General features: G+C 40.0%; 2 protein-coding genes across 15 annotated transcripts; both read left to right on the plus strand.

The window, feature by feature from the left end:
• Positions 1-1,554: 1,554 nt before the first annotated feature.
• On the plus strand, positions 1,555-14,882 carry add1 (adducin 1 (alpha)). 14 transcript variants are annotated; one of them, XM_055231880.1, is made up of 17 exons: positions 1,573-1,706; positions 4,612-4,820; positions 4,922-5,084; positions 5,207-5,358; positions 5,459-5,539; positions 5,632-5,781; positions 5,858-6,001; positions 6,071-6,169; positions 6,355-6,528; positions 6,610-6,864; positions 8,664-8,759; positions 8,852-8,944; positions 10,217-10,373; positions 10,484-10,822; positions 11,569-11,652; positions 12,224-12,257; positions 13,432-14,882. In XM_055231880.1, coding segments are annotated over exons 2-17 (2,217 nt in total). In that variant the 5' UTR covers positions 1,573-1,706; positions 4,612-4,625; the 3' UTR covers positions 13,433-14,882. The 14 variants fall into 14 exon arrangements, with proteins under 14 accessions (XP_055087859.1, XP_055087856.1, XP_033845091.1 ...); XM_033989202.2 differs by having other exon boundaries at positions 6,610-6,957; positions 12,224-12,261; positions 13,432-13,574; XM_033989204.2 differs by having other exon boundaries at positions 12,224-12,261; positions 13,432-13,574.
• A 163-nt stretch (positions 14,883-15,045) lies between these two features.
• On the plus strand, positions 15,046-22,125 carry nop14 (NOP14 nucleolar protein homolog (yeast)). Its single transcript, XM_033989206.2, has 19 exons — positions 15,046-15,197; positions 15,358-15,540; positions 15,944-16,078; positions 16,162-16,303; positions 16,383-16,528; positions 17,004-17,141; positions 17,220-17,342; positions 17,416-17,553; positions 17,924-18,272; positions 18,356-18,486; positions 18,574-18,659; positions 18,737-18,872; positions 18,952-19,053; positions 19,137-19,290; positions 19,384-19,543; positions 20,415-20,562; positions 20,646-20,764; positions 20,837-20,992; positions 21,102-22,125. Exons 2-19 carry the CDS (start codon positions 15,358-15,360, stop codon positions 21,196-21,198), a joined length of 2,643 nt encoding a protein of 880 aa, XP_033845097.1. The 5' UTR covers positions 15,046-15,197; the 3' UTR covers positions 21,199-22,125.
• Positions 22,126-22,203: the final 78 nt, after the last annotated feature.

The raw sequence follows: 22,203 nt of genomic DNA on the forward strand, positions 1-22,203 counted from the left end.
AACACTAACAGGCCTTTTAATACTAGGAAACTGCTCCTTATTTCATTATCTTCATTGCCTCATACACATGGCCTATACCTAACTTTTTTCTGACACTCTGGATATATTTAGAGTGGCAAGCGAGTGTATCCATGCAAGAAGGCAGGTTACAATTATTCACAAGGGCCAGCACTCTTCTTAGATCAGTCAGAGGAGATAGTTTGTGTGTTGAATGTTAGGGGCAGGATTAACACCTGCTGTGACTCAGGGTTCATGACCAATGTGCAATGAGGAAATAGCCCACCCCTTTCTACCCTAGGAACTGTTGTAGCTTAGTCACAGAGGAGTGAAAGACAGTTTATTTCTTCCTGGCAGCCCATTGTTTCCCATCATAAAGACATTTCAGCCACTTCATCTTAGTTTAAATTAGGTTCACACTCCACATCTGCAGGCTAAAAACCTTCAATGGGTTATTTTCATGTTCTAGATTTGATCCAGCCTATGTCCTAATGTCAGATGCCTATCCATCAAATGTTTAATCCACAAATGTATAACTGTATCACTATTTGTTAGGGATACTTAAGACAAACTTCCCATATTAACTTTTGGCTTGATGTTTGCCAATTCAAAAATATGTTTGCTAAAAATATGTTTACCAGTTTGGTGTGGCTTGGCCCAGCAGCTAGAAACATCTATAAACCAGATAAACCAATTTGCAATTTACTAACATGGCATTTAACTTTCCCCCAGCTCAATTTTTTAAACTATAGGTTTATGAAAAGTGTGGAGTTGCGCCATCTAGTGGTTACCCTCCATCACATTTATAATCCACAAATGTTGAATTGAATCATTATTTGTTAGGGACACTTAAAACAAACGTGCCATATTAACATTTGACTAATTTTGTGAGGAATACTTGGGTCAAACTTGCCATATTAACCTTTGGCTTGATGTAATTTAAACAAATGTTCACTTGTGCCAGTTTTTATTTCGTGTGGATTAGCCCAGCAACTAGAAATATCTATAAACCAGATAAATAAATTTTCATTCTGATAGTAATGCAGCAAATAGGTCTACTACCATGCAATTCTAACTTTCCTGCAGCTCAATTTTAAACTATATGCATATGAACAGTGTGGAGGAGCGCCATCTAGTGTCAAATTTATAAACCACAAATTTTGAATTCTATAATTATTTGTAAGGAAGAGTTAGAACAAAACAAAAAAAACCCTACAGGCATATGAAAAATGTGGAGCAACGTCATCTAGTAACAAATATAAATAAAGTTCTATTATAAAATTGTATATTATGGCGCCCTCTAGTGTTCAATCTGCGCATTGCAATGACTTAAATCCTCCAAAACAACCCACACAATCACATTTAGCCCGTATAAACCATAACTATAAAACTAAACGATGTTAGATGGACTGTTAGGTAAATCCATGCCGACGAATCAATAATATTCCATTTACAAAACTCACGAGCCCAAATGCAACAGTCACAGCCAATAGACGTGGTCCATTTGATCACGTGACTCCGCTGGACCAATAGCAGGCCGCGGACGGTTTGTCCACCGCACCCTGATGGCGGATGGGCGGAGCCACGGAGAAAAGACAACTGTAAAGATAAAACTCAACGGAAATTTGTCCGGGCTCGGAGATTAAAACACCACAGAATTTGTTACTTCTCCACTGTGCACTGTTTATATTTCATTTGCTGATAAGAAGGTGAGTAAAGCTAACGTTTGCTGCACATATGTCTCAGCAGAGGGCTTGGTTTGGTCGCAATATGGCTCGTGTTTTTATGTTTGTACCAGTCCGTTGGTTCTTCTTGTGGTTAGCTCTTGTAGCTTTTATGATGATTTGGTAGATCTATGTTTTTTTTTACGTAGAGACATCATCCTAATTGTAATTCTAGCTTTGCACTTTGAGTTTCATTTAGCTGATGTCCTTCTGTTGATCAGCGGGTTGACTTTAACATGTTATGGCTAGCTAACATACGCGTCTGCTGCATGAGTATGTAGCCCTCTGCACGGACAGGTCAGGGGTGTGTTCTGGGTTTGATTGCAGTGCACAGGGGTTTGTTGTTCTGGGTTTGATTGCAGTGCACAGGGGTTTGTTGTTCTGGGTTTGATTGCAGTGCACAGGGGTTTGTTGTTCTGGGTTTGATTGCAGTGCACAGGGGTTTGTTGTTCTGGGTTTGATTGCATTGCACAGGGGTTTGTTTCTCTGGGTTTGATTGCAGGTCAGAGGTTTGTTGTTCTGGGTTTTCTTGCAGTGCACGGGCTGTTGGCGATAGTTTCATCCGCTCCTGGGTCTACGAGGCGCATTTGCTGGGCCTGGGTGTGTATTGGATGTCCCGCCAGCTACTTGCGAAAATCGTGCTGTTTCTCATTCAGGGATAGGCTCCCGTTCATAATGGGATAATTATAATAATTACAAACCAGTATAGCCCAATGTTCCAATATCCAAACGATTCTCTAATAAATAACTTTGTGCAGAGTAGAATAGTCACAGTGAATGATGCACAAACTTGGATCAGACTGTGTCCCTGCAGCTGGAGGCCTATGTGACCATAAACAGGCTGATGGGTCATTCTATTAGTTTTCTCTGGGCGTAACAAACGAAAATGAAACATTATCTCATCAAATACCACCAGTTCTGTTTATTTTCCTCTTACTTGTCCCACGCCCACTGCCCCACTGCACTGCAGCTGTAATATGTTCCTCTTTTGAGCTCTTCCTTCCTGCCAATATGAGTGCTTTACCTGTTCTAAAGTAGATTTTAGGGCAGCGGAAATTATGCCCAAGCAAACAACACTCATTTGTCCAGTTGTGGATCGTGTGCTATTATTGATATGACTGCAACAGCCAGATAGCCCCTGATCTGATCTTACTCTACTTCAACCTTGTCTACACAGGCCTTAAAAGTGGATAATGCTATTCTCATGTCAATAGTCTCTTGGTCAGGAGTAGTGTCCAATCAGTCAATCAGAATTCGTGTACTGATTTTGGTGTGTAGCCTATTCATACTATTTCTTGTGGTGAAAGAAGTACTCAAAAATACTCAAGTATTCATCACATGAACACACATCTACTTGAATAAAAGCATGAAAGTACCTGTTTAAAAATGTACTTAAAAAGTAAAAGTATTTTGAGATCTAATAAAGCTTCACACGGTTGTATTACTCCTTAGGTGGGCATTGCTCGAGTAACATATTTTTAGCACCACATCCATTTCTATTCATGCTGAAAAAGATATTTTCACTTCTTTACAGAAAAAGTCTTCTGTTTGGCCTCATGACGTTTTGGAGGCTGTGGGGAGCAGACATTGTCTCCATATTCCCTCATATGTGGGGAATGTTTTGCACTTGTTAGATTAATGAACACTTCTGAAAAGAATACTACAGGAATTTTACAAAAGTTTTTTTCTTTTATTATACCGTCTGGAAGGAAAATTACCCAATTGTCACACTTGCCAGGGTTGTAAAATGATTTTAAATCACATGTGTGAATGTGACATAGCTGCATGAGGAGGGCCTACAGCTGGTCTTACATAACTTCTATCTCAGTCCGTGTGTTTCCATGGTAATGTTTGGTGTCCATGGTTACTGCTCTTCAACATTCAAGTTCAGCCCAGACGCCCACACTTCTGAGCTGAGTTAAAAAGGTTCAGAAACCATAAACGCCATCCCCTGCCTGACAAAGTCATGAAAATCATAGAGAGCAGTCATATACAGCCAGGGTTTACAGGGTTGACACTGTTGATCTCACTCGATTGTCTGAGGGTTAGTCGAGTCTACACAAACAATAATTATTGACTAATTGCAAATTCTGTCATTCCTCTCTCCTCAGCAAGTCGTGTTAAAATTAGATGGTGTAAAATAGAATTTATTTTTGTCTCAATTGTTATTTATTTGGTGTGAAGCTCTTCTCGGATGCCTCCACAGTGCAAAGTCACTTAAAGGCACTTATAGATCGTATTTGTGCATTGATTCTGAGGCTTAATGCAGGAAGGACCAGCCCTTGTGTGAAACATTTGCATCAACAGCAGGGACTGTTTTTCTCAGCTGTTGCGTTATCAGCATACACGTTAACTGTTGTAATCAACATGAACAAACACAGAGGCCACATCTGCACAGGACATTTCTTTCACACTGTCTAGAAGTGAGTTAAGCCATAAGTTCATTAAGCAAACTGTTGTGCTGGCTCATTCTGGCACATGACAAGGACATGTTTTCCTAGTATAGGATAATTGTCACATTATCCTATACTAAGGAGCTCAAACAGAAAGGCCACAGGTTAACTGAAATAATGTGTTTTGAGTTTTTCAGACAAGTATGAGGTTAGACTATTGCCAGTCTAGTTCTGACTGGTGAAATCCAGCTTTCAAAGCTCTCAGTGTGAAATGACTCTGGATATTTCTGCTTTGCTCCTTGGTTGTCATGGTAGATCAGGCTGAACATTTGTATTGATGCAGTCTAATGGACCAGAACAGCTTTTGCCAAGACATCCATTAACAAAGTATGGCACTGTTGTTAGTTAGATGTGTATTTTTTCATTCTATTGAAGAGTTTAAAAAAAAAAAGTCAATGAGCAACATTGTATCAATCTGTTTTATTTTAACACGGCAGGAGGACAAGGCAGGATGAACGGAGACTCTGGTGCAGGAGTGGTGACAGCCCCTCCTCCCACTACGGCGCCACACAAGGAGCGTTACTTCGACCGGGTGGATGAGAGTAACCCAGAGTACCAGAGAGAGAGGAACATGGCCCCTGACCTCAGGCAGGACTTTAACATGATGGAGCAGAAGAAGAGGGTGTCTATGATACTGCAGAGTCCGGTTAGAACTTAGCACTTTAAATAAACTATATAGCACTACACGGCCTTACTATTTTAACATTTCTCACATTTGATACATTTATTATCACTAACACCTACCAGGCTTTCTGTGAGGAGCTTGAGACCATGATCCAGGATCAATTAAAGAAGGGCAAGACACCTACAAGCTTGTTGGCTCTGCAGCAGATCGCAGACTTCATGTCCACAAGCATGCCCTCCATGTACCCCGCTGCTCCACAAGGAGGCATGGCTGCACTCAACATGAGTACGTACACACGAGAGAGTCTAACATGGTGTCAATGACTGTCATGCATTATTTGCTGAGGTTTTTGCATTTATTTGAAAACAGTTTGAATAGTTTGAACAAAGTATTTTGTCTCTGAAAAGGTTTAGGCATGGTGACTCCTGTTAATGACCTCCGTGGCTCAGACTCCATTTCCTATGACAAGGGCGAGAAGATGCTGCGCTGCAAGTTGGCTGCCTTCTACCGGCTCACTGATCTTTTTGGCTGGTCACAGCTTATCTACAACCATCTAACAGTAAGATCATTTTAAATCACATAGTAGTGAACAGTGAACTACCTTTGCTTAACAAACCCTCTGCCTTTTAACAAATTATTAACTATGACTTGTACTAAAGGTCAGACTGAATACAGACGAGGAGCGATTCCTAATTGTTCCTTTTGGACTTCTCTACAGTGAAGTCACTGCCTCTAGTCTGGTAAGAATGAGTTCATTTGTATTATGCTCTGTAAAGACTTTGTAGTTTGTGTGTTTTATTTTTACAAACATGCTTTTCACTGTATCCTTTAGGTCAAGTTAGATCTTCAAGGTGAAATAGTGGATCGGGGCAGCACCAACCTTGGAGTGAACAAGGCTGGCTTTGTTCTCCATTCTGCCATTTATTCATCAAGGCCAGATGTCAAATGTATTGTTCATGTGCACACAGCTGCAGGTGCTGCGGTAAGAAATGCTATATACTGTGAATAGTAATATCTGAATTTTGTCTTTTATTAATTTATTAATTAACTGGTGACAGGTTTCAGCAATGAAATGTGGCCTCTTGCCTATTTCACCTGAAGCATTGTCTCTTGGTGAGGTGTCTTACCACGACTATCAAGGCATATTACTGGATCAAGAGGAATGTGCACTCATACAGAGAAACTTAGGGCCAACAAACAAGGTATATTTGTCAAAGTGTGTTTTTAAGTGTTGAAAAGGAGCTTTAATTTCACGAGTTTTGCTTTTCCAGGTCCTTATTCTTAGGAATCATGGCTTGGTGGCTATAGGTGAAACAGTGGAGGAAGCCTTCTATTACATACACAACCTGGTCACAGCCTGTGAAATTCAGGTTAGACTTTTGTAAATATGATCCTGTGTGTAAAGGTCTTATGGAAGTGTATGAATCTATTTCCTCCTCACCATTTCTTCACCTTCCTTCATGTCATTTTGTGATTATTATATATACATGACGTTGTTTTTCTTATTTTGTCGTGTATTTTTTTTCTTCTGCATTTGTCATATGATTTTGTTCAGGTGCGAACGCTGGCCAGCGCTGGGGGGCCAGACAATCTTGTCATGCTGGACCCAAGCAAATACAAGTCACGCCCACGTGTTCCAGAGGTAGACGGGGACGGCTCTTCTACTCAACCCAAGTGGCAAATTGGGGAGCAAGAGTTTGAGGCTTTCATGCGAATGTTAGATAACCTGGTAAGAGAAATACTAGAAAATGTATTCATATCCATATTTGAATATTTCAATCCAAGTTTACTATGTTTTTTACATCTTTAGGGCTACCGGACAGGCTATCCCTATCGTTGCCCCGCATTAAGAGACAAAACTAAAAAGTACAGTGATGTGGATCTTCCCTCTGGTCACGGTGGTTACTCCTATGGGGAGGACAGTGACTCAGGGGCTCGCTCCCCACTCAAACACAGCTTCCAGCGTGGCCAGCGTGACAAGACTCGCTGGCTCAATGCGGCTGGCCGACCTGACGAGCTGTACGACGATGGGCCAGACGGCAGCAGCCCCAAGTCCAAGCCAAAGGTGTGGACGAACATAACACATGATCACGTCAAACCCTTGCTGCAGTCTCTATCGTCCGGTGTCTGCGTGCCAAGCTGTATAACCAACTGCTTGGTCTGTGCCTACCTTATTGTTCATAGTATAGAAAAAATTACAGCTACCTCGGTAGTGCCAAGGGTAAATGGTCGGCATTATGAGGCTTTGAGGATACTGAGGATTTACTTCAACAGGAAACGGCAAATCTTGTAGTTGTAATTTTAACAAATTGTTTATTCACACTGAAAAGCTGATCAATTTTTGACCCTCTTCGCTCTCTGCCTTCCGTCTCCAGTTGCGTCATGATGCCAGGCCAGCTGCCCACAGCATGCCTCACTGCATGTATGGTAGTCCAGTGCATTGTTGTTGACGTTTTTCCCCAGAGGAGCGGGCAGCAGGGGTGTGGCATGAGTTCCCTGAGTGGGCAAATGTTTGCAGCCAAGTTACTTACCAAGTTTTTAACCCACTTCTGATTACACAGTCACACTCTAGTTTTATAGTTTAAATCTCAATGCATTTATGTAAAAAAAGGTCCAAATCTAATAACTCACTAAAAATTTAGAGACTCACCAAATGCACTTAAGTTTACAGATTAATTCTTAGTTTATTTGTGTTTTTTGTAAGGTTTTACTTTTATTATGATGGAAAATTAAAACAAATGTTTGCATGAATGAGTATGCTGAAAAGAAAATTTTGATCTGATTGTGAATCTCCTGTTGAAAAATTAGGAAATGTCAGGCCCTCTGTGAGTATATCATGTTTCCATGTCCATCTCACATCGATCAAACTGGCTCGGCTACTTCATCCTAAACCTTTTGCTCATTTGGCTTTTGGTTTCGCAGCCAAGCTCAGAGTAAATTCAAGAATGATGACGCTTTTCTCAGTGAATTACATGCCTTGTTTTACAGAAGCTCTGAACATTTTGCATGGCAGCCGATAACCTGCTTTATATTCTCACCAGCAGTACTATTAATTTGGTGCAAAATCTGGGTTATTTTCTGCTGAGCATTACCAGGTTCACCAAATCTCCCTGATTATGGAAAGAGTAAAGATCCAAGTTGTGTTTGTAGCACTGTGGCCGTCCCGCAGCCAGCGAGTGCCAGTGTTGTGTTTATTTATCTCTGTCGTCTTGTTGTGTGTATCAGCCTGGAAATGACTTTGGTGATGCCAGCTCACCCTCACTGCCACTCTCGCTTCGTAAGCAGTCTGATTGTCTCAGACAGCCATCCTTTTTCCACTCCTCACCGAGCACTGCCAACCCCACACTTCTCCTCTGTCTCCCTCTTATGTTGTTCACCCTCTGTGTGCTGTTTTCAGTTCATCAGTTAATCCACTAGTCTGTTTTGATTCTTGGATTCTTATCAATGATGATGACTCGTGCCTTTTGTTGTGTGAAATGAATACAAAATACTATAGTATGTGTTGCTTGATATCCCTGTAAAAAGTATTTCAGATTCAATTAACATCTGCCGGGCATTTAACTTTTTAACGTATATCAAGAAATCATCACTGAGGAATGTACTGAAGGTTTGATGGGTCAAATGCCAGTTTAGTCTTAAGCTTCAAGAGCGACAGATCATTCACATTTTAGATGTATCATCATCATTGGTCCATTGCCTTATTTTTATTTTGTTTCCAGGTTCTGTCATTTTACACTTTTTTTAGTTCAGCATGTTGTTTTTTTTACTGTCAAGCCTGCATAGTATTTTTTAAATAATAATTTCGTTGCTCAGCTCTAAAGTCCTTGGATTGTTTGGTGTTAACAATTGATATTTTATTGACAGTGGACTAAGGAAGATGGAGTCCGTCAAGCCGCTGTAGCCAATCAGTTTATTCCGCTCAACACCAACCCTAAAGAGGTTCTGGAAATGAGGAATAAGGTAACTATGTTCTTACTTTTAAATGACTTCTGGCTCTTATATTTAGGAAATCACTTTTTAATACGCTCTTAATATTTATTATATTTGTATAGATTCGTGAACAGAACTTGCAAGACATAAAGACGGCGGGGCCCCAGTCTCAGGTTCTTTATTCTGGATCAGCGGTGGAAAGAACCTACATCCAGGTCAGTTTGCACACACAAAAGAACTAGAGCACTCTTTTCTCAGACATGAATTAATATTTACTTTGAACGATCACTGTTTCTTCAGTCTACAGGACAGATATAGAGTAGAATGTGTTAAATATTAAGTTTATGGTGACTTAGAGCGTAGAGAGACTTTTGTAACTGACATTATTCTTTGACTGCAGACAAAGTCAATCTGGCAGGTGAGTAATTTGTAAGAGGTAACCGCAGTCTGCTCTGACAGCTTGCCAGCTCAGGTTATGCCCATAGTCATACACTGAAAGTTTATTATAATATGTTTTTTTTTATCTATTTCTCCATGCATGAAATCATTTTATATTGAAAACCCATCTTATTAAGATTAGTCCAATAGTGTCCTATTGAATTGTAACCAAATATCTTTAACAGATAGAGAAGACACAAGTAAAGTTTCTAAATATAGATTTACAGTGCATATTTGTATGTATTTTCATTAGAGCGCCCCCTTGTGTGCATTTCTTGAGTGTATTGTGCATGAGCAGAGGCAGGTTTTACTATAAAACATACGTCATTGCCATTTTTTTTCTTGTAGCTTTTAATTTTGCATGTACTTCCATGTCTGGTGGCATACTCGTATAGTATGTTGCTTTGTGTTTACAGAGGTGGAAAGAATATACTAATGTATTGTTAGGTTTGGTAAGATTGGTTTAAGGGTTATAGTATTCAGCGTTTTGAACATGACTTTTTCACATCCAAAACAGGACAAAGCTTATGTCATTAAGTGTAACAAGACTCTTTCCACCTTTGTATGGTGGACTTGTGGATGTTCACAAACATTTCCACCCCCCCAAAAAGTCATTTGATCATATTCTGGTACCTAAGAGCTGGGTTGTTCCCTTCACTGGGTTTACTATTGCAGGACGCCCCTCTGTCTGACTGTACAGATACTATTGATGGCCTTGATGTGTCCGAGGGGTCCTATAGTCCTGCTAAATCATTTAGAAAGGTACTTACTGTCACAACCAATCCTTTTCACCTGAAATGCACATCTCCAAATATTTCATTTTTGAAAAAAGAAAAATGCAATTTATGTTGTCTATGATGTTTTTAAATGATTAAATATGCTCATCTTTTCAGATTTTCAGACATTAATCTACCAACAGTTAAAAGTAGTGCGAGGAAGAGACTTTTTGTTTTTTATTGCTTTTTAGTGCTATTTAGGGTCTACAATGGTGTTAAGTATAATATCCACTCAACCTCTTTTTCACTGTCATTCATTTGTGTGTCCTGAAGGGGGAGTTGGTGACTGCATCCAAAGCCATCATTGAAAAGGAATATCAACCCAAGGTTATCGTCAGTAAGCAGGGTCCCAACCCCTTCACCAAACTCACTGACCAGGAGCTGGAGGAGTACCGCAGGGAGGTGGAGCTCAAACAGAAAGGCCATGAAGGTAACAAATACTTTCAACAATGAATACATTTATTTTTTGTAAGTCAATGACTGGTTTTGAAGGGATATTCTGTGATGTTATGTTTTGCACGTTCACACACACATTTACAGCCAAGGCAAAAGCGAATCCCAAGGAGGAATCCACTCTGCCCCTTCCTGGAGCTGTCCTGACCTTCACAGAAGCGAAGTCTGAATCAGTTTCTCCATGTCTACAGTCTGGCAATGACTCTCCCACTTTAGACTGGGTGGCTCCTCCCCCCGCCACACCCGCCTCTGAGCAGGACTCGTGTGCAGATGGCTTAGAAGCATCTGCAGATGATGTTTTTGCAGTGACAGAGGACGAAGTATGTGCTCTTGAGTCCCCTCAGAAGGAGTTCCACAGTGCCGTGCTGCGAGCCCTCAGCAGGGAGCCTGTAGTGGTAGATGCAGCTGAGGCGGTGCAGGCCACAGGTACACAGGAAGGAGTGGCGTCCTGCTGAACCCCCCCCCCTCCCCTCCTGCTCAGCCCTGGTTCGTCTCACTATGTGCCTCTGCACTGGGACGCTGCTGTATGCTCTCTTTTCCTGGGGGTTGGGAGCCTGCTGCCATTGTCGTGTTTTATCCTCAGTCTCATTTTTCCCTTCCTGTTTCCATGATGTCTTCTCTCAAGGCATCTGTGCTAAGCAGATCACTGCTCTGCATTTTGATTGGACAAGGAGCTATGAAGAAAGCCTCGATTTGTAGATTTGTAAGCCACAAAGCTCTTGATAGTTATTTTGCTTCTTATGTTTATAATCTATGGATGTTTCTATTGTGGAGCTTATCCAATCAGAGCAATCCCATGTGTGGACATAAATACTGGTGTCACCTTTTGGTTTTGTTCTAACCTTTCCCAGAGGGAGATGTTAGTGTCCTCACTCGTCCTCACTATATTTTCCTCAGAAACATAACGGTGGTGTGTGTGCTTATTTGCTTCTTGATATTATTTGTAAAAATATTTTCTAGCAAGCTCAACCATGTTTTAAGATGTTTCATCTTTAATCTGATTAAGCTTCCCTTCTATGATTTGGTGTTTCTTTATGTTGCAGTGTTGTGTTTCCCAGGGGTTTAACATGGGCTACAACCTGTTATCCAACACTTTCCCTAAATCTGTTTTGTTTTACAGACTTGTATAAAGACAGTCATAGTCACTTTGTCTTCTGCCTTTTTATATTCAGAGCAAACTGAGGAACCTGATGACGAGGCTAAAGATTTGAAGGCTGTGTCCACTCCCCCCAGCACCCCTGTCCGAGCAGAGGAAGGTATGTTGACCTGACAGCAGCTGCCACCTTTGGGTGTATATGGGAATGTGAAGGCTTCTATCCTTCAATCTGCCTGTTTGTCTTGGAGTCTGGTCATGTTGTGTTTTGTTTATTATAACTAAGTAATTGTAATATGTGTAATAAAAGGCCAAGAGGATTATTATTTCAGATTAATTTATGCAGGCTTGTTGCTCGAACATGAAAGTGAAATGTTTCTTTAGGTTTCAGTTTCTTTTCCCTCTTGGTCTTTATTACAATTGGATTACACCTCCTTCATTAATATCCACAAAATACTACAAATACTAAATAATACATAAGGAGTCAAGGTGTAATCTAATGGACAAAATGTTGTGAATTAACATGTCACTTGGTGTTTGGATTATCATCCACACCATCACTTCCATTCTTCATATTTTTCCAAACTTATTAAGAATGGTTCCCAGCCATTCTTTTCAAATCTTCTGATGTATGTTTTGGCCTTTACATTTAATTCAGTGCTTGTGGTTTGATCTGCATCCGACATTTGTTTCTACTTGTGCTTTTTCTTCTTTGTGGCTGCGTATACAATCAGGAGATGGAAATACAAAAGAGTACCTGTTGCCATAGTAAGTATGTACTGTTCCATCTGCCTCGTCACCCTCTTATTAACGCCCTTCACTTGTGTGTGGCCATCTCCCTTTTTCTGTGCATGACTAAACCGATCTGTGTTCTCTACTAACGCCGGGTCTGATACTGGCCACTCTGAAACTCTTGCTGTTGATGGGGATTATTTCTGAACAATATTTGCTTTTTTTTTTTTTTTTTTTTTTGAAACGATCTACAGAAAGTATGTATAAAATGTTGAGTAGTTTCATAGAACCAGATGATGTTCAGGAGTAATCCCTGCAATGAGCTAATTAAACACCCTGTATTAACGATTCACTTTTTTTATTAACCACTTTTAACACAAATGCACCTGTCCATGTAAAACGATGATCTGTATTTCTGTACACACATGAACAGTTCAATGTTTTATTTCTTGGTGACTGTTTGTTTTACAGATGAGTCCTTTACCAGGTACAGCAGTGATGTGTTGACATGTGGCTTAAGCTTAAATTTGCTGCTTTTTCTTGCAAACTCCACAATTGGCTTGTTATGATGTTGTTTTGAAGTATTTGTTGAATACACATGTTATAGTTAAACGTCTAGATCTTTAGTCTTTTACTTTCACTTACATAAATCAGGCATTTGCCACTGTAACTGCATTTTATTAACCTGAATTTTAGCTTTAACTGCTAGAATTTGTGGATTTTAATTGGCTAAAACTGATGCTGTTGTGGAACAATTTGACACCTTTTCTAGTGCTCGCTCATAACTCGATGTTCATTTTACTGAATGTTTAGCCATGTTGTTTGTGTTTGTATACAGGCTGCAAATGAACAAGGGAACTGCACTGATTAGGTTTTCCCTGTTTAAGTAAAGGTAAAAGATTGCAGTGTGTGTCTCTCTCAGTTGGTGCTAAAAGTCTAACATGTGGGAGGAGAAGCTGTTGGAGCGTTGGTTTGGCCGGTGAGGGAGTTGTCTTCTGGCTTCTAACATGAGGGTTGCATGAGGACATTTGCACTTGTGTAAAAACATTGCTTAAACTGTGGGAGCGGAAGGTAACCAATATCTCCCGGTAATGCAATACAAAGTGAAGAGTTTCTCTTTTAATGCTTTGACTAATGCTGTGTTAAAAGTTCAGCTCCTGAGTTCTACTAAATCGCTTTATAAATAACTTTTTATTCCTCCCCTGATCAGAGTCCTTGCCAGACCAGACCTTTAAAGATGAGAGTGACGCTGCCACCCTGCGACAGACCCTCCCCGACCTGACTCCTGATGATCCCTCTGATGCTACAGCGCCCCCTGCTGAGGAACCTGCACCAGCTGCAGAAGACCCTGCCCCTGACCCTGCCCCTGACCCAGCTGCTGAAGAATCCGCCCCTGCTCCAACAGACACAACCGAAGGGGAGGAGCTTGCTGAAGGAGAACAGGAGGGAGAGGACTCCCCCAGCAAGTCCCCCTCCAAAAAGAAAAAGAAGTTCCGTACTCCTTCTTTTTTGAAGAAAAACAAGAAAAAGACTGATCCATAGCTTTGAGCGCCTCCAGTTATAGTTGCTTCCCGCAGAAATGTCACACTTAACACAGTTAAGCTTTTCATTCTCATGTACGATGATTTTTTTTTGTTGTGTTAATGTGTGCCAACTTTGTATACAATGTATAAACCTAATTACATAATGGTTTTTGATATTTGCTTTAAGTAGAGATGCATCCAGTCCATCCTGTCTAACCTCTTAATGCATGTTTATGAGCAAAACTGTGGTTTAAGGAGTTTAACCAACTGTTTTATTTTATATTAACTGTTGTAACCACTAGAATGTAATGAGATTGTAACAGTGTTCAGTGTGAACAATGAATGAATCTTGTATCTTCATTTATTACTCCTTGCAATTGAAAGTACACTCTTTGGACGGATTATATTCACCAGGTATATCTAGCCATCAAGAAGTTTAATCTCGATGCCTTAATGTGACATGTGTTACGACCACACAAACAACAGACAATGAGCAATAAAGCAAAGTGACGAAGGGCAGTGTAGAAAGTGTCGCGGGATCATGTATTGGAGAAAAGAGTGAGTAGTTCATGTATTCTAGCTTTTTTATTTTACATTGACTTGTAACCTGTTCTGTTGATAACATGCAAATATATTTAAGTTTTATTCCTTGCCCTGTCATATAGTTTGGAATGATTGTGAATCACTGTCTTGGACTCAAACCACTTTGCATAACCGTGATAAAAACATTAATAGCACTGTTTTACAGCCATAAGCAAATCACTGCACGTACACCCATATTATTCAAACTTCCCCTATTTGCTGTTTGAATCCACCAGATCAGCAAGCTATTGCTTTTTTGTTTTCAGTAATTCAATAATGTGAATATATATACATAGGCTTACTGTGACTTGATAAATTCTCAAAGGACTATTTATGCACTGTGTAGAAAGCTGCACTCTTTACCTTTTGTTTAATTCTTTTCAACGATTATTAACTCACAGTATCACAATCATATAGGTCGATTATGGTTTCAATGCCCCTTCTGAACTGTTTCATTGTATCTCATTATTGTACCATATATTACAACATTATACTTAAATGCTCCTTTGCCATGGCTCTGTTTTTACAACCATAACTAAACACTACTTGAAAATAAGGCTGTGTGTGTGGTTTTTGTGTCATAGTTACAAGAAAGAAATTATTAAAAGCTTTTTTTTAAGAAAGCATGAAAATTAAATATGAAAAAGGTGCATTGGGCTTGTGTTGTCAGTTCTGCTCCCAAACGCTAGAGGCGCTGTGATGAGGCGCTGTAACGGAAGTTCCACCTCCATGCTGTTTGTGGCAGCTAAGGGAACAACGTGGATGCAAGAAATACAGTTATTTTGTTAAAATTATTGCATGAAACACCTCACGTCACCTCATGATTTCTTCAAGACGGATTTAACAAAGAATTTACTAACTCTGCGCAAAGGTAAAACTAAAACCGCCTCCATTAAAATCGGTTTGTTTACATAGCCTACCTCAGAACCTGCATTAGCCAGTAGTTACCAGAGCACATCCTTTTAATATTTGTGATTATTTGGTACTTATTTAGAGCAACTTGTCGTTTTAACAGTGCTTTTGTGTTGCAGATGGGTAAACCTCCTAAAAAGAGGAATCTTGCCGACAAGGTTCGCAAGACCAAAACTTCTACTGAGATCAAAAACAACCCTTTTGAAGTGAAAATTAACAGGAAGAAATTTGATGTTTTGGGAAGAAAATCCAAACATGACGTTGGTCTACCAGGGGTTTCCCGATCCAAATCCATCACAAAGGTAAAGCAACTATAATATCAGAATTAACCTGCACATTTTTAGCCTACACATGTAACTTTTATATGAGTCTACCTCTATGGAGATGTTATTGCTCAGCCTGGATTGTTCCTTAGTATGTGCTCAAACTTATCTAGCTTGTATTTACTTAATTGTACATGTTTTATTGCTCAAAAACAACATTCTTAGAGTAAACGGGCTCGCATTGCCACAGTTTTGATGTGTAACTTGGCCTGGAGGAGTCACCCACTTGTCTCCTTGGACATAAATAAGTTTAATGACATATTGTGGAACCTCGCAGGCATAAAACAATAACATCTTAATGGAGAAAAGGACGCTCTCCAGAAAAGTTACATAGTGCATCTTTAATCAGAATCATGCTAATTCGCGTTTCTTTTTCCTTTAGAGAAAAGAAACTCTGTTAAAGGAGTATAGACAGAAAAACAAATCAAGTAAACTCATTGACAGACGTTTGGGAGAATATGACTCCAAGATGGCACCAGAAGACAAAATCCTGCAGAGGTTTGCCATGGAGCGACAGGTCAGTAATGCAGTTGAAAATGTTATTTTTTCTGGCTTTTGGAGTTGGTTTTATTTTACTAAATCGATCCTATTTTCTTCCAGCGTACGCATGACAAGAAAGATAAATACAACTTGAATGAAGAAGAGGAGCTCACTCACTACGGACAATCTTTGGCTGAAATTGAGAAATTCAATGATGCTGTTGGAAGTGATGAGGAAACTGAAGAGAAGGGGCTATTGTCAGGTGTTGATTGAATTCTGGATGCACGATTATTCTCACTCAACTCGACTGTTTCTTCAACTAGTACTTTGTCTTTCCGTAGCTGAACTCACTGCCTCACACTTTGGCGGCGGTGGTCTTCTCAGAAAGAAAGGTTCAGGACAGCAGCCAGATGATGAGGGGAGTCAGAGAGCCAAGTCCAGACAAGAGCTCATTGAAGAACTCATACAAAAGTCCAAACAGGAAAAAGTAAGCCATTATTCATCTGGGGAAAAATATATCTGTGTGTATGTGTGTGTTCATGTGTATAATTAACGGGAATATATTGTGTATTATCGACTTTTGTGAGCCTTTAGCTGTATTTTAGGAGTTTTCCCTCATCATTAACACAAGTTCTATTTTGATTGATTAGTGCATATTTGAGTAATCCTACATTATCCAAGACTTGATCTCTTAGAAAATGTCTGTTTTCCCCTACCCCTGCCTACTGTTCTTTATAGTAAAATAGTAAAAACACATATATGAGAATATAGTTTTTATGTCTTTCTAATCATGTCATTATGGATGTCTACAGTTTTGAATAGGATGTTTCGAGTATTAAGGCGTTTTAGCACAATATTGATTTTTATAACAAAGAAAATGTAAAATTATGATCTAAGTATTTTATAGTAGTACTTGTAGTAGTAGTAATATGTTTTTATGTGCGTGTGTGTGTGTTTGGCAGCGTGAACGGCAAGTGCAGAAAGAAGAAGCGCAGGAGCTGACAGAAAAGCTGGACCAGGAGTGGAAGAGCATTCAAGCCTTGATGGTGAAAAAAACTCCCAAATCGGATCAGGCTGATAAACCAGAGGAGAAGCCAAAGGTAATATTTTAACACGCAAACATAATTATTCCAATGTCAGAATGAATTATGTGTTAATTTTTTGCTATATTGTTTCAGCTTGAAGAATATGACATGATGGTGCGAGAGCTTGGCTTTGAGATGAAAGCTCAACCATCAGAGAAGTTGAAAACTCCAGAGGAGATTGCCAGAGAGGAGAGGGAGAAGCTACAGAAATTAGAGGTGTGTATTTATAGATGTAACTTAATCACTTTTTGCTTTTTCCCTTAAATTTCACGATTATGTCTATATGTAGGCCGACCGACTGAGGAGAATGCTGGGGGAGGAAGCAGGAGACAGTGCTCAAACACAAAGTCAAACGCACATGTCGGCTGATGACCTGAACGATGGCTTTATTCTGGATAAGAATGACAAAAAGACCCTGTCATATGAGGTAGCAGAACTCATACTTGTATTATTTTCATGTTGTAAAGTTGCTCTGCGTAACTTAGGAAATTTTGTTCATGTAAAAGATGATTTAGTTAATCAATCATGAGGATTACACAAGTCAAAATATAAACATAAGGACGTTGATTTAATTATAGGTGTTTTATTGCTTAGAAATAACTTGATAAACATCCATTCTTTGAGCAGACTTGCCTCTTCACAGGCCTTACCAATATATTTTACTGTTGGAGATGAATATGTTTAATGCCATACTTTGGAACTTTCTAGTCAAACCAGCATCTCCATTTAAACAAACCACCAAGTTACGCAGCGCACGTTTAATGTAAGTTTCTGTAAGATTGTGTTTGTCTGCACAGGATGGAAAATGGAACATCACAGAAGAGAATGAAGAACAGGACGATGATGATGATGATGATGAGAAACAAGGAGATGGTGGTGAAGAGGATCAGTCAGACGCAGATGATGATGATGATGATGCTGAGGAGGCAGATTCAGATGAGGGAGAGGAGGACGATGAGGAAGAGGATGATGGCAGTGATGAAGCGGAGGAGGAGGATGGCCACTCAGATCTAGAGTCAGAGCAAAGCGCTGAAGAAGAAGATGAACCCCCAAAGGAAGAGACCAAGCCAAAGAAGATATTGAGCAAAGAAGAGTTGAAGGCCCAGAAGGAAGCTGCAAAAGCTGAACTTCCATACACATTTGCTGGTAACTGCTGAATTAAATACTGAAAGTATTAATTTAAAAATTCCAGTGATGAATCAAACTGATGTCTTTCAAATCTTTTACAGTTCCAGAGAGTTACAAGGCCCTAAAAGATTTGCTTAATGGCCACACTTGTGAAAACCAGCGCATTATTGTGGCTAGAACTCAGAAATGTAACCATCCAAGTTTAGCTGTAGGAAATAAGATGAAATTGCAGGTATTTTGGGCTCTTTAAAGTGTAATAACTGATTTGTTTTTAAGGTAATTGCCATGTTCCTCAAACACATTTCGTTGAATTTTCCAGAAACTATTTGGCTTTTTGTTGGAGTACATCGGAGACTTGGCTACAAAAACTCCACCTGAATTGACCACTATTGATAAGCTCATACCGTAAGAACACGTTTACTGTTACTATTATGCTCCACTTTAACATAACATGTTGACTGTGTTTAGTTTTCATTATGCAGGGAGCTGTACGGTCTGTGTCAGGTGTTTCCTGAAGCCGCCTGTAAGTCAATGCAGACCATCATTGGAGATGCAGCTCACAGCATGGAGGAAAAGCTTGAAGGCAAAGGTTATGCTCCTTTTCCAACACTGGACATGGTATGAAACCTATTCTGTTCTATCATATGTTCAAAATAAAATATATTCTCTTAAATGTTTACAATTCTGTCTGTTTCAGCTTATTTACCTGAAGGTGACAGCACAGTTTTTTCCAACATCTGACTTCAGACATCCTGTCACTACTCCAGCTCTGCTGTACATCAGCCAGACTTTAACGAAGGTAAACAAATGTCTGTACTTAGGTTTTTATTGTGAAGTCTCAGTCTCAACATTTTCTAAATGAAAGTTGTTTGTTTGGCTCAGTGTCCAGTGAGGACTCTCCAGGATGTAACAGTGGGCCTTGTGCTGTGTTGTCTGGCAGTGGAGTACATCTCGCTCTCAAAGCGCTTCCTGCCTGAACTTGTAAATTTCCTTGTTGGAATACTACATGTAGCTGTCAAAGAGAAGAATTCTCTCGGTAACCACTGCAAACATCAAAACCTCAATCACAAGAACAAGAAGAAACAATCTAATAATATAAAAACAGAGTAATCACATGTTGTGTTTGCAGGTTATAATGTGGTACCCCCCTTTAGGCCCATGGGGAAGCACAGTGATCTGCTTGTGTTATCAAACCCAGAGTCCTGCCGGAGCTGGAGTAAGAACGCCATCCCTCTGTCTGCAGCCCAACACCAGGAGTTCAGCAGTGAACTGGACAGAGACCACCACAGGTAAATCTCTTATGATATTCTAATCTTATAATAATGAGCCTGTGTTCTTTGGAGTGTGTAAAAGCATAAGGGGGAGAATAAGACTCCGTTTACCTGGCCAGACTGAGGCTTATCACTGATTGAAGCACTTGTGCGATTGTGATGAGTGGCCTACATGCTTTCACACAGCAGCTGGTGTGTGGGCACAAACCAAACAACTCACTCCAAACAAGCCTTGCTGAATCGTAGGCATTCTGCATGAGCGTACATTTATATTTGTCCTCCCCTATAATTATGGAGCAGATATGCCCCTCAACTCTGTCATTTACAGCTTTTATCCAAGACGTATTACTCAGAAAATCAATTAACTATACTATTTTTCGTAAATTTGGCGGTCTTAGCTGTTCCTTTTTAACTATACCTACGTAAGGCATTTAAGCAACTCTCTGTGACTCGCACCTGGGTGTCCAGCGTTTCCTCAGGCGTGACAAGCCTGGACATTCAACTGTATGCAAAGATCCTTGTAGAGGCGATAATTGGTTGTGCATTGATGTGGAGGGCCTTCAAATGTGCAGAACCAATAGGAGGCAGGCGATAGGCACAGTGGATATAGACACATTTGAGACAATTATTTATTTATCATCATTTTAGTACAAAATTATAGATATGATATTCTAGAAGGAGGAAGGGGGCCCTGAGGAAGACGTAGGACACGCTAGAGGGACTTGTGTCTCTTGGCTGGCCTGGGAACGCCTTGGGGTCCCACCGGAGGAGCTGGAGGACGTGTCTGGGTTTGAGGAAAGTCTAATGCAACAGACAATGGAGAATCGAGAAATGAACACCCGGTGGATTCCAGTTTTCTCTTCTTTCATACATCTGTTTCGTTTTGCAGGTTGACCTGTTTATCGACCTGCTTGGACCTGGTGAAGAGGTGCTCGCTGCTCTACAAAGACCTTCCATCCTACAGCCACATCTTCAGACCTCTCAGAACACTCCTTTCTAACCATCTCTCCGTGCAAGTTTTACCCGAGGCGTTGCATGTACGTGTCAAATATTCTGTGTATAAAAGTATTTCACTAGAGTGTTGTATCGAATCTCCTTTGTTCCTTTTGGTGTTTCTCAGACTTTGCACAGTGAGATCCTGGAAATCATTAGCAGCGCCACAATGACTCGTGCTCCTTTAGTGTTTGAGAAGAAGAAGCCTATTCCTCTGAAGCTACTGACGCCAAAGATAGTTGAAATGTGAGTGGTGATTTTGTAACTTTTTCCATTTTAGGTATTCGTCGCACTATTTTCATCTTTTCTTTTTGTCAGAGTGGACTACGGTAAGAAGCGCGGCTGCACCCGAGAGGAGCGGGAGAAGGAACGTCTCAAGCACAAATATAAGAAAGAGTTTAAGGGAGCTTTGAGGGAAATCAGGAAGGACTCGCGCTTCCTGGCCAGAGAGAAGCTAAACGACGTCATGCAAAAGTGAGTCTTACCTGTTTGACATTTACTTCACTTGTTCTAATCTCGTTCACTGGTATTGATTCTGTCTCGTCCCATCATCCCTGAACTTGTTTCGCGTCCTGTTTTTCAGGGACATGGAGAGAAAGAGAAAGGTGAAGGAATTATTAGGTAGTCTGGCCACACAGGAGGGAGAGTGGAAGGCCCTCAAGAGGAAGAAGAAAAAGTGAGACGCGAAATGTCACTTTTCATGTTTTTTTAAAAATGCCTATCATATTGAACAGAGCTTTTAAGATAATCGTTCAGAATTTTCTACTTGCTCTAACTTTCTGACTGGATACATAATGGACTAAGTGAATATTCACGTTTATTACGGAAGTGTTATGTTATTGAACAAAACACATAAAATCTTTACAACTAAACCAATACAAGTTTCTGTTAGCTTTTTAAAACATGTCTATGTTAATGTCACTTTAAGAGGCTCATCGCCTGGTGGTAAGTTCCTTCTGTTGTTGCCACTTCTGCCCCGGCTCAGACTCACACCTGAAGCATCAGGCTGTTCCTTTTTGGTCCAGATTCTATGTGCTATAAGGTGAATAACGCTGGAATATTTTTGCATTTACTGAAACCCATATAAACGTTAACAGAAAGAATGACTTAGTAATAAACTTAAGACCTCTCCTGTGTTGCATTGATGATTTGGATCGATGCATTTCTCAGACGTGGTCTGGGCCTTTTCTTCCACACAGAACATTTGCTTTTCATGTAACTTTTTTCAGTTTTTTTCTATTGGCGTCAGGTAGACCTGATTGCCTGAGCCACTCTAGTGACTTAATTTTCTTTCTCTGAAACCGATTTCCTTGGCTTTGTGCTTGTGAAAAGCCCCACAGCATCATGTTCCCATGACGTCTGAAGTTCATTTCAAGGACAGTGTCATTTTTTTGTACATTATTTGCTTGATGTTGGTCTAATCTGACCCATCTAGTCTCACAATGTTTTTTTTTTTTTTGTTTTTTTTTTATCTTAAAAGAACTTTGTTACACACAACTGCATTTTTTTATTTTTAAAAATGTGCATAATGGCTCTGATAGCTGAATGCATACTGTCTTTGCTTGTGTGGATCACATTGGCTGTCATTAAAATCTGGTGATAGTTTCAGGTCAGTCGCACCTTTTTAGATTTTCTTTTTAACTGAAACATTTTTCACTGCAGTGTGTAAGCGAGGTGGATGAACT

Source organism: Periophthalmus magnuspinnatus, chromosome 23, assembly GCF_009829125.3.
Source record: "Periophthalmus magnuspinnatus isolate fPerMag1 chromosome 23, fPerMag1.2.pri, whole genome shotgun sequence".
NCBI classification, from domain to species: Eukaryota; Metazoa; Chordata; class Actinopteri; order Gobiiformes; family Gobiidae; genus Periophthalmus; species Periophthalmus magnuspinnatus.

Coding starts and splice junctions, on each gene's coding strand:
- add1 (XM_033989195.2), top strand. CDS start 4,626: ATGAACGGAGACTCTGGTGCAGGAGTGGTGACAGCCCCTCCTCCCACT. Junction 5,540..5,631: donor AAGTCACTGCCTCTAGTCTG/GTAAGAATGAGT, acceptor TGTATCCTTTAG/GTCAAGTTAGATCTTCAAGG. Junction 11,653..13,431: donor CCCTGTCCGAGCAGAGGAAG/GTATGTTGACCT, acceptor TCCCCTGATCAG/AGTCCTTGCCAGACCAGACC.
- nop14 (XM_033989206.2), top strand. CDS start 15,358: ATGGGTAAACCTCCTAAAAAGAGGAATCTTGCCGACAAGGTTCGCAAG. Junction 18,660..18,736: donor ACTATTGATAAGCTCATACC/GTAAGAACACGT, acceptor TTCATTATGCAG/GGAGCTGTACGGTCTGTGTC. Junction 19,544..20,414: donor CTGGACAGAGACCACCACAG/GTAAATCTCTTA, acceptor TTCGTTTTGCAG/GTTGACCTGTTTATCGACCT.